The sequence below is a fragment of the Rana temporaria genome, chromosome 2, assembly GCF_905171775.1.
Source record: "Rana temporaria chromosome 2, aRanTem1.1, whole genome shotgun sequence".
NCBI lineage: Eukaryota > Metazoa > Chordata > Amphibia > Anura > Ranidae > Rana > Rana temporaria.
In genome coordinates this window covers 352,307,312-352,323,688 of record NC_053490.1, presented here as the reverse complement: position 1 = coordinate 352,323,688, position 16,377 = coordinate 352,307,312, and the positions used below count along the sequence as shown (strand labels likewise).

The following is a 16,377-nucleotide window of genomic DNA, read 5'->3' as shown; positions in this document are numbered from 1 at the left end:
GTAGAGGTGGGCTGAGGAAATTAGCGCGGTAAGAACAGAAACTGGGAGGTAGATGGGGAGGGGGGATAGGGGGGGGGAGGGGAGAAAAAAAAAGTTGGGGAATGTGATATTTTTAGTATGGGTTTTTTTTCTTTATGTAAATGGATGTATAGGAATATATCCCTGTTAAGTCTTTATCTTGAACCATGATAAAAAAAAAGAGATGCAAGGTAAACCACGAATGATGCGAAACCATAAATGAGACGTTATAAGCAACCCAAATGTGAGCGAGTCTCGATGTTTCCTATTGGTGGAGTCTGATGTGGAAAAAAAAAAAGACTGGATGGTGCGAAAATTAGTTTTTTCCCGGATTTTTCCGCCAATGTGCAGCGCCAAGGGGCAGGATTTTTGGAGATAAAGCGACAGCTCAGGCAAAAGGACTTGACTTATGCAATGTTATTTCCAGCTAAATTAAGAGTAAATACTAAGGACAATACGTTTTTTTTTTTTTTACATCACCGAGTTAGCATTGCAATGGTTTGCTAACTATACACGGCCAAATTCATTTCCTAAGATAGTTTCTTGCAGTCTGCTTGGGGGAAGCCCCCCCCAACCCCCCTTTTTTTCTACTTCACCCTTTTTTTTCTCTTTTAACAAAAATATTTTTGGAAGCTTACTTGGGGGTTTTGATTTTCTATCTCCCCCTTTTGTTTTTTTCTCTCTTCGGTTGGGGGGGAATTGAATTGAAATGAAATGAAGTGCATGTTTTTTTTCTCTCCCTCTACTCTCCTCCCTCCTTCACTCCATTGTGGGGTTGGGGGAGGGTTGGAGTGGGGAAATAGATGAGAGGGAAGGATAGAGTACTTTAACAAAGGGGTCAGGGTGGGCCCTGTTTCTGGGGGTTCTCTTGGATCATATAACCCCTATGACTGTTTTTATGTTTATTATTTTATTTCTAACTAATTATTACTTTTTTTATTTTTTAAATGTGATGTCTGTTTGTTTTTTGTTTTTTGTATGGGTGTTTGTATCTGTATTTGTTAGTAGTGTGGGTACACCTCTTCATTGGATATCCGTGTATTTACTTAAATCTTTTGCTCAGGATTGAGGTCTATCCTAGCGACTTTTACCTTCTTCTCCTTCCTATATCCCCTTATATATGGTATGGATATAATATCTAAATTAGTTATGTTGACCTTCACTTACCTTGCTTTACTCTGCTTCCCTCTATCTCCTTATATTTGAAGGGTTACAATATCTAAATTAGCTATAATTGAAGTTGTAACTTATAAAGATAGTACCCTAAAGTGCCTCAAGGGGATATAATAGTTTCATGGAACGTTAGAGGTTTGGGCACTCCGTCTAAACGACAAGCAGTTTTCTCATCCTTGACAAGATTCACACCCTCGATAATATGTCTACAGGAAACTCATTTACAGAACAGTACATTATTTAAGGAATAAGCAGTTTAGAAGCCAATTTCATTCTACATACGCATCATATTCTAGAGTGGTATCTATACTCATAGCCAATACATTAGACTTTAAATGTAGACAGATTAAGAAGGATGATAATGGTAGATATAGAGATGTGTATTGGCAAACATTTATATTCCTCCTCCCTATACACCAGAAATATTGAAAGAATTTATTGTATTTGTATCTGATAAACCAGACTGTCTATGGCTAGTAATTGGAGATTTAAGTGTATGACTCCATCAATAGATACACTTTATGTACCAGATAAACAATACCTGGTAGGTCCTACGGCCTTTGCTAAATATATAAAGGAGATAGGTCTGATTGACCTGTGGAGGCTGAGAAACCCAATGGAGTTTTCTTGTTTTTCAAGTACACATAAAACCCTTTCTAGAATAGATCTGGCATTGGGTTCTCGGTCTATACTGCCTTATCTTAGCGAGATTAAATATGAGGCAAGAGGAATATCAGACTACTCTCCTTTGTTCGTAACTTTCTCCTTTAATACCAATAAGGGGCATAAGCTATGGAAAGTTAATCTGTACTGGGTGACATCCATACCTCCAGATGACATTAAATTACAGATTGATAATTTTCAGCAAATTAATAGATTTACAATGTCACCCCTAATGTACTGGGATGCACAGAAAGCTTATCTCAGAGGATTATTTATCTCACAAATATAAAAAAAAAAAGAAGCAGTTTAGAAAAGATTTTTTCTGCAGCAACCTTATTTTGAGGAGGGAGAGGGAACGGGACATGTATTGGCTTCTGTAGTTAAGACGCAGCAGCCCACCACTTTCATAACTGAAATTCAGGTTTCTCTAGACAGGAAGGTTAATAACCCACATGAGATTCTGGAGGTGTTCCGGATGTTTTGTCAGGAACTATATAAAAGTCAGAAGAAAGGTCAGGAAGAGGATATAGAACTTTTTCTACAGAGGATTAACTTGCCAAGGTTACTAGAAGAGGAAACAGAGGCATTAGAGAGACCACTAACAATGGAGGAACTGAGAGATGCAGCAGCAAACTTATCTAATAATAAATCACCTGGATCAGATGGTCTACCAGGGGAAATTTATAAAATATATGGAGAGATGTTGCTGCCTGATCTATTGTCAGTTTTTAACCATGCTTTCGAAAAGGGGTCTTTGCCCCCCTCGATGAATGAAGCGGTGATCATCTCTATTTTGAAACCTGGAAAAGATCCAACTAAGCCTGATGCATACCGTCCATTTTCGTTGTTGACATCTGATGTCAAACTCCTGGCAAAAATATTAGCAATTAGACTCTCAAAGTACGTTGGCAAGTTAATACATTGGGATCAGTCGGGCTTTATCCCAAACAGATCGGCAGCTAATAATATTAGACGACTGTTTCTAAATTTACAATTACCTGTAGATAATAGAGGGAATAGAGCTATTTTGTCCTTAGACGCAACCAAAGCTTTTGACAGTATAGAATGGGAATTCCTATGGGCTTGTTTAGAACAATTTGGAATAGGACCATGTTTTATAAGGTGGATAAAACTATTATATAGTGCCCTGAGTGCAAGAGTACAGATTAATGGTTCTGTTTCCTCTCCATTTTTGCTGGAAATAGTGGCGCAACAGGGTTGTCCCCTGTTTCACCGCTCCTCTTCGTGTTGGCTGTGGAGCCATTGGCGGAGACTGTCTGGATATTGTAGGGTTTCGTAGGAAAGAGGTAGAGGAAAAAATAGCTCTTTTTGCTGATGATGCTTTGTTATTCCTAGGAGACACATATACATCCTTAACTACAGCCATTTCACTTATTGATACCTATGGAACATTCTCAGGGTTTGAAATTAATTGGGACAAATCAGTGATTATGCCTATTGATTCCATTGACCCATTGCAATTGGAGTTCCCACACCAAAATTATCAAATGAAGTATGTTACATCATTTAAATATTTAGGGGTGATAATAACCCCACAGGTTAATGATTATATAGATAATATTTTACCCCTTGTTTCAAGATTTAGGCAACAAGGTAAAATCTGGTGTAGGTTTCCATTGACAATGATTGGAAGGGCAAATCTGGTGAAAATGGTGTGGTTGCCCCAATTGCTATATTTTCTACATAAGTGTTCAGTTTGGTTAACATTAAAACTATTTAGAACAATTGATGCGACCTTTAGAGATCTTATATGGAAATATGGAAAACCAAGAATTAAATTAGAAACGCTTCAACAAGCAAAGGATAGAGGAGGAATAGCGGTTCCCAACTCGAGATTCTACTATATGGCAGCGCAACTTCAGCATTGGAGTGGATGGGAGGAGGTACCCTATACAGAATATTTTAATGACTCAATTTAAATCTCTCCCATTGGTACAACAAATAGTATCCCATCAATTTTAAAGGGAAGAGAAAAATTCCAACTTTTTTATTAATCCAGAGGCTTTGGGAAATGATACGTATTATTACACATCATACGGGATATACTAAACACATGCCAATATGGGACAACTATTGCCTGCCTGAGTTAAATAAATTGCCGGAATTGCTAGAATGGAAAAGAGCAGGACTAATGTTTTTACACCAATTGTTTGAGTGAGATGTGTTGTTATCTTTTGATATATTGAAAGAACGCTTCCGACTGTCAAATAAGAATTTCTACCAGTACCTTCAAATACGACACGCTTTACAAAGTCAGGCCCAGATTTTTAAAGAAGTTACGCCGGCGTATCTCGAGATGTGCGGTGTAAGTGTATATATACGCCGGCGTATCTATGCGCCGTACCCACAGAACCAGATACGCCTGAAAATAGGCTTCTTCTGACCGGCGTAACTTTTCTACTTCGGCGTAGCGTGGGCGCATATTTACGCTGGGCGCATCTTGCGCTCCCATTGATTTCCTATTCAAATATGCAAATGAGGGGAGATACGCCAATTCCTGAACGTACGACCGCCCGACGCAGGCTACGCGCGGTGCGCATAAGCTGTACGTCCGGCCTAAACTTGCCCCCCATAAAGCAGAGGTGACTTTGAACCAGACGTGTACAGGTCAGCTGGAGAGCAGCTTCAGCAGCACCGTTACGGACGAGCTGAGCAACCACACTTGCAGGACAACACATCTGTATGCCAACATGCCAGGGGCAGGCATGGTCATAGCTATACTAGTGTGTGCCCAGGCGCGTAGAAGGAGGAGGGCACGGGAGAGGATATACCGAACGCACATGAACGTCTTTGGCATGGGGGGTTCGGAGGTGTATCGCATCTTCAGATTCAACACTGATGCCATCCAGGAAATAGCCACAACCCTGCATCATCATGCAGGGTTGTGGCTATTTCCTGGACCTACATCACCAGCCAGACACACCACTCACATGCAGTGCAGCCACTAGTCAAGGTACTGGCAACACTGCATTTCCTCGTCAGCGTACAAGTGGAGTTGTGGCTGGGCAGCATGAGCAGATGTGTGCACCAGGTTGTCCCCGCAATCCTCAGACGCATGTGCCACCACATCATCAGACCCACCCAGGAGCACCTGCGGAATAAGGCAATGGCGGATTTTGTCAGAATTGCAGAAATTGCAGGATTCCCACGCACCGTGGGGGCCATTGATTGCACACATGGCCTAAATTCGAAATTGAAAAATTTGAAAATTGAAAAATTCGACATTTTGAAAATTGAAAAATTCAAAAATTGAAAATTCGTAGATACTAAAATTCGTAAATACGAATATTCGGAAATACGAAAATTCGGAAATTGAAAAATTCGAAATTTTAAAAAAATTAAAATTTTCGAATTTCGAATTTTTCAATTTTAGAATTTCGAATTTTTCAATTTTCGAAATTTCGAATTTTCAAAATTCGGAAAATTGAAAAATTCGGAAAATTGAAAAATTCGAAAATTGAAAAATTCGAAAGTTGAAAAATTCGAAAGTTGAAAAATTCGAAAATTCGAAAATTCGAAAATTCGAAAATTGAAAAATTCGAAATTCCAAATTTCGAAAATTCCAAATTTAAAAAATGCGAAATTTGAAAAATTCGAAAATTTGAACAATTTGAAAATTTAAAAATTCGAAATTGGAAAAGTGAAAAATTCGAAAATTCGAAATTAAAAAAAAAATCGAAAATTCGAAACTTGAAAAATTCGAGTTTTTCAATTTTCGAATTTTTCAATTTTCCAATTTTTTCATTTTCGAAATTTCGAATTTTTCAATTTTCGAAATTTCGCTTTTCGAATATTTTCGAATTTCCGAATTTTCGTATTACCAAAATTGAAAAATTTAAAAATTTAAAAATTCGAAAATTGAAAGATTCATAGGAATGCGGAAGTGAAGACAGATCAGAGGGACAACCAAGCTTGACATCACATTTTTGTACTCTTCTTGTATTTCAGCCAATCAGATGTGCTTTCCAGATGCACATTAACATAATAGTGACATATCATGCTGAGTGTAAAAAGTTTAGTACTGCCTGTAATAAAGCAGAGATAACGGTGTAGTTCAACAGAGATGGATGTGTCAGTGAGTTATTCTCAAGCGTGCACGCAATGTTATCTAAACTCCAGAATTCGCAACAGCAGTAGAATCCATATTAACTAGGGTTGTCCCGATACCGATACTAGTATCGGTATCAGGACCGATACCAAGCATTTGTGCGAGTACTTGTACTCGCACAAATGCTCCCGATGCCTGATCCGAAGTCGGCGGACGGAGAGGGGACGGAGCCAGTGGGGTAGCATGGAGGCACCATGGCACCGGGTGCAACATTTAGGGGGGATGCCAGGCAGTGTGTGTCACTGCCGGATCCGTCCCCCTAATTTTGACTTCCTGTGTCCCTCCGTCAGTGCCCCCTGTCAGTGCCATCCATCCATCAGTGCCCCCTGTCAGTGCCATCCATCCGTCAGTGCCCCCTATCAGTGCCATCCATCCGTCAGTGCCCCCTATCAGTGCCATCCATCCGTCAGTGCCTCCTGTCAGTGCTAGACATGTGCAATTCGTTTTGTTTCTAATTAGTTTTTTTACGAAAATTCGGAAATTCATTAATTACGAATTTTTGCATGTACAAATTTTTTTATTCACGAATTTTCGGACTTCCGAAAATTTTGAATTTACGAATTTACGTTTTTTTTATTTCCTAATTTTCGTATTTACGAATTTCGGAAATTCGGATTTTCGGAAATTCGGAAATACAAATTTTTTTCGAATTTTCAAATTTTCGAAATTCCGAATTTTTCAATTTTCGAAATGTTCAATTTTCGAAATTTCGAAATACGAAAATTCTGAAATACGAAAATATTCGAAAATCGAAATTTCGAAAATTGAAAAATTCGAAATTCGAAATTTCGAAAAGAAAAATTCGAAAATTGAAAAATTCGAATTTTTCAAGTTTCGAATTTTTTATTTTTTTTTTAATTTCGAATTTCCAATTTTTCAAATTTCGAATTTTTTTAATTTTTAATTTTCGAAATTTGGAATTTTTAAATTTTTACAATTTTACAATTTTACAATTTTACAATTTTTTACAATTTTTACAATTTTTACAATTTTAAAATTTTTACAATTTTACAATTTTTCAATTTTCCGAATTTTGAAAATTCCAAATTTCGAAAATTGAAAATTGAAAAAATCGAAGTTCGAAAATTGAAAAATGTTTCAAATTTCGAATTTTTCAATTTCCGAATTTTCATATTTCCGAATTTTCGTATTTCCGAATTTTTGTATTTCCGAATTTCGAAAATTCGAAATTGAACAATTTGAATTTTGCAAAATTCGAAAATTGAAAAATTCGAAATTCGAAAATTGAAAAATTTCGATTTTTTCAATTTTCGAATTCTGAATTTTTAAATTTTAGAAATTTCGAAATGTTCAAATTTTTTAAAACGGTGCGTGGGAATCCTGCAATTTCTGCAATTCTGACAAAATCCACCATTGCCTTATTCCGCAGGTGCTCCTGGGTGGGTCTGATGCCCCACCCCCACCTAAAGTTGCCCCCAGGCAAGTGAGGAGGCAAAGACAGGGCACCAGGCAGAGCCCACGACGGGGCAATTGTTTTGTTTTTTTGTTTTATCTCCGGTGAGGAGTTTTCTTTATTTTTTATCTCCGGTGAGGAGTTTTCTTTATTTTTTATCTCCAGTGAGGAGTTTTCTTTATTTTTTATCTCCGGTGAGGAGATTTATTTTTATTTTAATACTGCACACGGTCAGTAGTGCAGGCTACAGTGTGACTGGTGTGTGAATGTGGGGGGTGACACTCCTGACAGTAAGGGGTGTCACCCTCGGTCGTTGGGGAAAATTTATCCACACGACCAGTGTGAATGGGGTATGAATGGTCAGCGACATAATTGGAGCCTTGGCGTGGTGTTGCTGCTCCCAAGTCCTGCATAGTGGACTTTGGGCTAATCCAAAATTCGAATTTCCGAAATTCGTAAATACGAAAATTCGTAAATAAAAAAAAAACGTAAATATGAAAATACGAATTTTTGAAAATACGAAAATTCGTAAGTTCTAAATTTTCGGAAGTCCGAAAATTCGTAAATAAAAAATTTGTAAATACGAAAATTCGTAATCAACGAATTTCCGAATTTTCGTAAAAAAACGAATTAGAAACAAAACGAATTGCACATGTCTAGCACTGACAGGAGGCACTGACGGATGGATGGCACTGATAGGGGCACTGACGGATGGATGGCACTGACAGGGGGCACTGACGGATGGATGGCACTGACAGGGGGCACTGACGGAGGGACACAGGAAGTCAAAATTAGGGGGACGGATCCGGCAGTGACACACACTGTCTGGCATCCCCCCTAAATGTTGCACCCGGTGCCATGGCGCCTCCATGCTACCCCACTGGCTCCGCCCCCTCTCCGTCCGCCGACTTCGGATCAGGCATCGGGAGCATTTGTGCGAGTACAAGTACTCGCACAAATGCTTGGTATCGGTCCTGATACCGATACTAGTATCGGTATCGGGACAACCCTAGTTAATATGGATTCTACTGCTGTTGCGAATTCTGGAGTCTAGATAACATTGCGTGCACGCTTGAGAATAACTCACTGACACATCCATCTCAGTTGAACTACACCGTTATCTCTGCTTTATTACAGGCAGTACTAAACTTTTTACACACAGCATGATATGTCACTATTATGTTAATGTGCATCTGGAAAGCACATCTGATTGGCTGAAATACAAGAAGAGTACAAAAATGTGATGTCAAGCTTGGTTGTCCCTCTGATCTGTCTTCACTTCCGCATTCCTAAGGATGCGTGAGAGAAGGGGATATCTGCCATTTCTGTCTTCTCCAGTCTTTTCGGTGGGGGGCTGTTATTAGAGGCTGAATTGAGTAACGAAGGATTACAGCAGTGGTGTACATGAAAAAAGCAATATAGACTTTATAGTATCATTATGCTCATTACATTCCTTCACATTGGTTGCTACGAGGCCGGCGGAAGTGAGTGAATACTATGACCTGGAACTATAACACAGTGGCCCGGATTCACAAAGAAGTTACGACGGCGTATCTCCAGATACGCCGTCTTAACTCTGAGTGTGAGGCGTCGCATCTCTGCGCCATAGAATCAGATACGCCTCATTGTTGCCTAGATTCGAGCGGCGTAAGTCTCTTACGCCGCCGTATCTTGGGGTGCATATTTACGCTGGCCGCTAGAGGTGCTTCCGTATATTTCCGCGTCGAATATGCAAATGAGATACGCCGATTCACGAACGTACGTGCGCCCGGCCATTTTCTTATTATGGGAATATACTGGCTCAGATTCTCAAAGAAGCGCCTAGCTTTAGGCGGGCATATCGTATCTCAGATACACTATGCCGCCGTAACTTAGAGCGGCAGGTCCCGTATTCAGAAAGGACTTGCACTCTAAGTTACGGCGGCGTAGTGTAAATGGGCCGCCGTAAACCCGCCTAATTCAAACTGGGCTGGTAGGGGGCGTAAACGTACACGTCCGTGCCAAACACCCAGGGTCCAGCCACGACAGCTACATATACCGTCAAAGCAACATCCCAACAGAATTTGAACAGAACGTGTACGGGAACAGCTGGCTGGTTGGTGAGTGACATGGGAGTCAGGCATGATTGTCCGACCCCATGATGCAGATATCACAAGGGGCACATGCACGACTAACATCCTCCTGTCTTTTCCTTTCCAGGTGACGCAGCATATGCACTTGGACCCCATCTCATGACTCCATTCCGGGATCCAGAAACCACAGGAGAGCAAAGATACGATGCACACACACGTACCAGTGCAGTGGTGGAACGCACATTTGGCCTCCTGAAGTCCCGTTTCCGATGCCTGGATAAGTCCGGGGGTACCCTGTTGTATTCCCCAAACTTCGTGTGCCAGATCATTGGTGCATGTTGCATTCTGCACAACTACGCCATGAGAAAGGACCTGGAGATTGACCTACGTGATGACCTGACCCCCGAACCACACAGTCCCCCCCCCTAACCCAGGCTACCCCGTCTCTTGAGGGAAGAGCAGTCAGGAGATGCTTCGTGGTAGGCATGTTTGCACGTTAAACACACACATTCATCAAGGAGAATGCATGCATGCACACCACTGTGGTCCCTAGCTCACACACCCCACATCCTCATCATATTGGATTAGCCCAAAGTCCACTATGCAGGACTTGGGAGCAGCAACGCCATGCCAAGGCCCCAATTATGTCGCTGACCATTCATACCCCATTCACACGGGTCGTGGGGATAAATTCTCCCCAACGACCGAGGGTGACACCCCTTACTGTCAGGAGTGTCACCCCCCACATTCACACACCAGTCACACTGTAGCCTGCACTACTGACCGTGTACAGTATTAAATTAAAAATAAATCTCCTCACCGGAGATAAAAAATAAAGAAAACTCCTCACTGGAGATAAAAAATAAAGAAAACTACTCACCGGAGATAAAACAAAACAAAAAAAACAATTGCCCCTTCGTGGGCTCTGCCTGGTGCCCTGTATTTGCCTCCTCACTTGCCTGGGGGCAACTTTAGGTGGGGGTGGGGCATCATCTGGAGACTCCTCCTCACGTCTCCCACTCCTGGCAGGTTCTGGCTGCCTCCCCTCCAACGCCACCGATATGCGGGTGAGCACCGCGGTGGTCTCGGCGTGCATCTGCAGCTGGTGGGTGTTGTTGATGTTTTGTTGCCGCCTCACCTCTGCCGTATTGGCCTTAACAGCCACTTTGAGGCTCTTGACATCAGCCACCAGGCGGGAGTTTGTCGCCTGCAGCTCCCCAACACAGGTTGACACTGCTGCGGAATTGGCGCGGATATCCCCCAAAGACTCAGCGATCTGGGTCGAGGAGGCCAGGCTGTCTGCGACCCGCTTAATGTCCCTTGCAACAACACCCACATGCTGGGTCTGACGGGCCTGATCCCTCGCAAGGGTTTCCTGGATGGCCTCTGGAACCCCTCGCGTTTTTTTGGTGGCCTTCCTGGGGGCAGGAGAGGCTTGTGGCTGTGCATAGGGGGAGGCCCGTGTGGTGCTTCCCCTGATGGAGGAGGAGGGTTGGGAGGGTTCACTGATGGGGGAGGAGGGTTGTGAGGGTCCCATGATAGGAGAGGAGGGTTGTGAGGGTCCCATGATGGGGGAGGAGGGTTGAGAGGGTTCAGGGATGGGGGGGAGGAGGGTTAAGAGGGTTCAGGGATGCTGGGATTTTCCTCCAGAATAAAAATGGCATCCTCCAGGTCCCCATGCTCCTCCTCTACTTCCTCCAGGGGATAGGTATGGGCACTCTCAACCCTGGATGGCATGGGTCGCCCTTCAGCCGACGACGGCCTAGCTCCCTCCTGCACATCTGTGGTTGACACAAAACATTCACATGTTGGTGGACCCACACACTTGTCACATGTTCCCTTCCACCCCCACACATGCTACACACCGTATAGGAGATAAAACACACTTACCTGTCCTCAAGGCCCGGTGTCCGGAGTCATACCCCTCCATGCCCTCCACCTGCTCACGCTGCAGGCACTGTGCGATTAACTCGTCCTCCGGGGTCAACCTTACAGTACAGGGTGGTCCTCCTCCTGTGCCCCTGGCATGACGTGCAATAGCACCCAGCTTTTCCCGGACCTTCCTTTTAAGATCATTGATCTTTTTTTGAATGTCTAGGGTGCTCCTGGTGGCATTGCCCACGGCACTGACCTGCAGGCTCAGCTCCGTCAGGATCTCCTTTTTACAGGCCTTACTTGTCTGGTGACTGAGGGCACCATGGAGATACTTGTCATTTTCCACAATCCAAGCAACAATAATTGCCCTCTCCTCCGGGTAAAAGTTCCTCTTCCTCTGTTCCGTCCTCTTCCTCTGGGTATTTGCACCAGCCGACATTGCCTCGCAAAAGTACTTTCCCTATAGGGGGGGGATCAGGATGTACTTTTGCGCCGGACGGGCGCATGTCTGGGCGTATTTATAGGCTCGGCGTATCCCAGGAAGTTCAGGATACGCCGGGCGTATATCACTACTCCACGTTCCGACCATCATTTGCATAAAGTCACACCCACTTACACTTACGCCGACTAAATTAAGTTACGCCGGCACAACGCTAGGAGCAAGAGCATTGTGAATACTGTACTTGCCTCTCTGATATACGTTGGCGTATCGCAAATAAGATGTGCTATGCCGGTATAAAGATGCGCCAATCTACCTGAATCTACCCCAAAGTTTTTACCAGGTAGTCTACACTGAAATCCAGCGTATATGCAAACAAACAGCCATACATAAACATTCTTCCAACCTTTCGATAGCAGAAAACACTGCCCTTAAACAGCTAACTGAGAATAAATCAATAGTCATCCGTTCAGCAGATAAAGGCGGTGTGATTGTGATCCAGAATCTGACAGACTACCAGACAGAAAGCTTCCGCCTCCTTTCTGACAGTACTACATATCAAAAACTTCCCAAGAAGCCCATGATCTTGTTAACGCAGCCAAAGTAGAGGGACTGGTTACTAAAACCGAGGTCGCCTTTCTGCTATACGATTTTTATAAGAGACTTTACTTTTATCACCTTCCTAAAATCCATAAAAAACAGTCCAACCCACCTGGAAGACCCATAGTAGCAGCTATGGAGATCGTCACCAGCTTTTTCTCTATCTACATTGATATTTTTCTACAGCCCTTAGTTGTCAATCTCCCATCTTACATTAAAGACAGCATACATTTTGTAAGAGAACTGTTAGAGCTGTCCCCGCGAATTCGCGGCAACGTGCGTGCACATGTGCACGCACACGTGCACGGGAGCGTGCCCGCGCATCCCTTGGCGCCAAACGGCCTATTTAAAGGGTCCACTAACCCCAGCCTAGTGCTGACGGATCTCAGCAGTTCCGGTCCCTGTTTCTTGTGCCTGTTCCTGTGCTTCTAATTCTGGTTACTGAACCTCGGCTCCCCTGACCCTGCTTTTGGACTCGCTTCACCTCTGACTCTTGGTTCCTGATCTTGGCTTCCCACGTGACCCTGATTCCTGCCTGATGACTTTGTGCCTCACTGCCCGCTCGCTGCTGAACCTGGCTTCCCATGTGACCACGCTCCTGTCTCCTGTTTTACACCGCTCAACTTCCCGGGTACCTGCGACTTTGTCCCTGCAACCTGCTGCGACTTTGTCCCTGCAACCTGCTGTGACTTCGTCCCTGCAACCTGCTGCGACTTTGTCTCTGCAACTTGCTGTGACTTCCTGCCTTTTAAGTTTCACATCACCTGCTGCAGGCTTCCGGAGTTACATCTGCGGGCACTCGTGTCTCCCCTGGCCCTTGGTTTCCCCTGTCTCCACTCTCAGCGGGACCAGGGCCGGAGATTCAAGAGAGGCTGACCTCGTCACTTCAGACTTCACCCAGGTACGTGTCACATTTACTCCAGATGCTACAACCCTATTATCGGGAAGCCACTTATCGTTGGCTTTCCCTGAATGTTGTATCTTTGTACACGTCCATACCACATGAAGTGGGTCTCTTAGCCACTCAATACTTCCTTAATCAAGATCCCCTGCTGAATCCCCAGTAGGTCCATTTTCTGCTAGACATGTTGAAATTTTGCCTCACACATAATTATTTTGAAAACAATGGCAAGTTTTTTATTCAGACCCAGGGAACCGCCATGGGGGCAAATTTTGCTCCCAGCTACGCTAACCTTACCATGGGCTATTGGGAATTGTCCCACATTTGGCACAACAACCCCTTTGCCTCTCATCTTGTATATTTTGGTTGCTATATAGACGACATAGTGATTATTTGGGATGGCCCAGACATTGTAATTCAAATACTATGGGCCTCTTCTTCACTACAGTCACTGATGAAAAAACCTTAGCGTTTTTAGATCTAGAGCTATTTTTTGATAACACTACAATTTGTGCTCAGAATTACGTCAAGCCCACTGCAGGTAATTCTTTATTACATTTCGAGAGTTTTCACCACCCACGATGGGAAAATAATATAACAAAAAGCCAATTCTGCAGATTAAAGCATAATTGCACGAGACAGCAGGATTACACCTCCCATGGGCTTAAATTGAAAGACAAATTTATTGAAAAAGGTTACCCTGAGGGCCTTGAAGAGGGTGCCTTTAAACACTATTTAAATACAGATGTTACACTAAAGAACAACAAGATGCAGGATGATAACATGCAACCAGTGCGGTTTGTCACACAATTTCACAGCCATTTTAGACAAATGGAAAGGATCCTAACCAAACATTGGCCTATATTAAATGAAGATCCTCATCTTAGATCCACATTGCCTGACCGCCCTATAGTTAGTTACAGAAGAGCAAAAAATCTAAAAGCATGTGCCGAGCAAAACCAGTACCAAAACGGTAGGAGCCAGGGCCACCCCCTCCTTAACCTTCTTTCATATTAAGGGAATGTACCAATGTAAGAAGGCTCGGTGCCTCAGTTGTAACCCACAGACAGAAGGACTTCACGTGTAGGGGCAAGCAGTATATTTTACCCGATTTTTTCACATGTTCCTCGGAATATGTGGTATATTGCTTGACTTGTCCCTGCGGCCTCTTTTATGTGGGTCGTACCATTCGGACCTTACGCAAGAGGTTCGGTGAACACCGCAATTTTGTGGAGAAGGGTCTTGACAAGTATAGTGTCGCCAGACATTTTAAGGAGTTCCACCAACAGTCTTCTTTGGGACTTAAGGTTTGGGTTATAGAGGCTATCTCTAAACATTTCCCCCAGGCAGAACGGTATTGTACGATGCTCATGTGCACCTCCAGGTGCCACATTATATGACGTTGCTCTGCTCAGGGTATCGCTGATATACATTTCACATATCATCCATCACAATAGTTGAATTTCACCCATTCACCCATGTCTCCATGCTTTATTTTGTCGAGAAATCACTTTAAAAAACACCCCCTAGCATTCCTAGCCATGGCCACCTTGATTAAGGGCACATGATTTATGTAGCATTTTCTTACTGGAATTCGTCTGTCCTTTATGCCCCGTACATACAAGCGGAATTTCCGCCAGCAAAAGTCTGATGTGAAATTTTCACTGGAAATTTCTACCGTGTGTATGCTTCATCAGACTTTAGCTGTCGGAATTTCCATCAGCAAAAGTTTGAGAGCAGGTTCTCAATTTTTCAGACGGAAAAAATTCCTATCGGAAAATCCGTTCGTTTGTATGCAAATCCGAAAAAAACTTGCATGCTCAGAAACAATTTGACGCATGCTCAGAAGCATTGAAATTATTTTTCTTGCCTCGTCGTAGTGTTGTACATCACTGCATTCTTAACGCTCGAAAGTTCAGAGAACTTATGTGTGACTTATGAACTTATGTGTCACCGTGTGTATGCAAGCTAAGCTTGAGTGGAATTCCATCGGAAAAACCATCCAACTTTTTTCCAACAGAAATTCCGCTTGTGTGTACAGGGCGTAAGTCAGGCATGCATGCAGGAGTGTGTGGAAAGTATCATGCTTCATCTCATCTTCAAAAGTGTAATGTCTTCTTTTTTTTAAGCCATGTTCACAATGACTGTTTTTTGTCAACAGGGTATCAGCTGGTGCAGAGGTTCTGTTCTGCAAAGAAGAGTGCACAGTAGCTATAGACACAGGAGCAGCTTACATCACTGGGCCAGCTGGCTCAGTATCTGTCCTCATGAAAGCAATTGGGGCCACGCAGCTCCCTGAAGGAGAGGTAATCCAAACAATATTAAGCTTATATAAAAATGGGTTTAGGTATTTTACCATATGAGAATATTTCCTTTACATTAAATTACTAATTATAGCTAGCATACCTAGACTTTATATTTAACCACTTCAGCCCCAGAAGGTTTTACCCCCTTCATGACCAGGCCATTAAATTGCACATTCGTGCGATGCTGTGCCCATAAATAGAGCTTTCTTTTTGTGGTAATTGATTAACTCAGCGCAAAAAAAAAAAAACTGCAATCAACAGAAAAAGACCAACAAGTTTAAAAAAAAAAAAAAACGATTTCTTTATCATACATCACATGACACAGAGCACCACTATGTGTGGTTATACGCCCCTATAGGTAAATGGACACTGGTACACTCAAAAGACAGGAAGTGCCCCTCCATATATAACCCCTCCCATCCAGGGATTACCTCCGTTTTTTCGCCAGTGTCTAAGGCAGGGGTGGCCAACCAGTGGCCCGAGGGCCACATGTGGCCCGCGGAGCCCTCTGATGTGGCACGCGACCTCCTCCTCTGTAATGGAGGGTTGGCAAGCCCAGATCGCAGGTTTGCCGACCCGCTATACCTTATCATCAGTGTTGTGAATGAAGCTGGTGGTAGAGGAAGAAAGCAGCAGCAGAGCCCCATAAGCCGATGCTTCCTCTACAGCGCCGGCTTTTGCCACAGGTGGAGTCTATGGCAAAGTTCAGCTAACCCGCAGGATAGACACAGGTGCACTCTGCTGCACCCAAAGTGTGGGTAACCAACAGCACATCAGTGTGAAAGCA

General features: G+C 43.2%; 1 protein-coding gene across 1 annotated transcript in view; it reads left to right on the top strand.

The window, feature by feature from the left end:
- Window positions 1–16,377, top strand: part of REN (renin) — a 1,297,145-nt gene that overhangs the window by 1,074,379 nt on the left and 206,389 nt on the right. Inside the window, exon 6 of the mRNA XM_040337596.1 lies at window positions 15,446–15,590. Coding sequence (XP_040193530.1) covers window positions 15,446–15,590 — 145 coding nt within the window. The remainder of the gene's footprint in view (window positions 1–15,445; window positions 15,591–16,377) is intronic.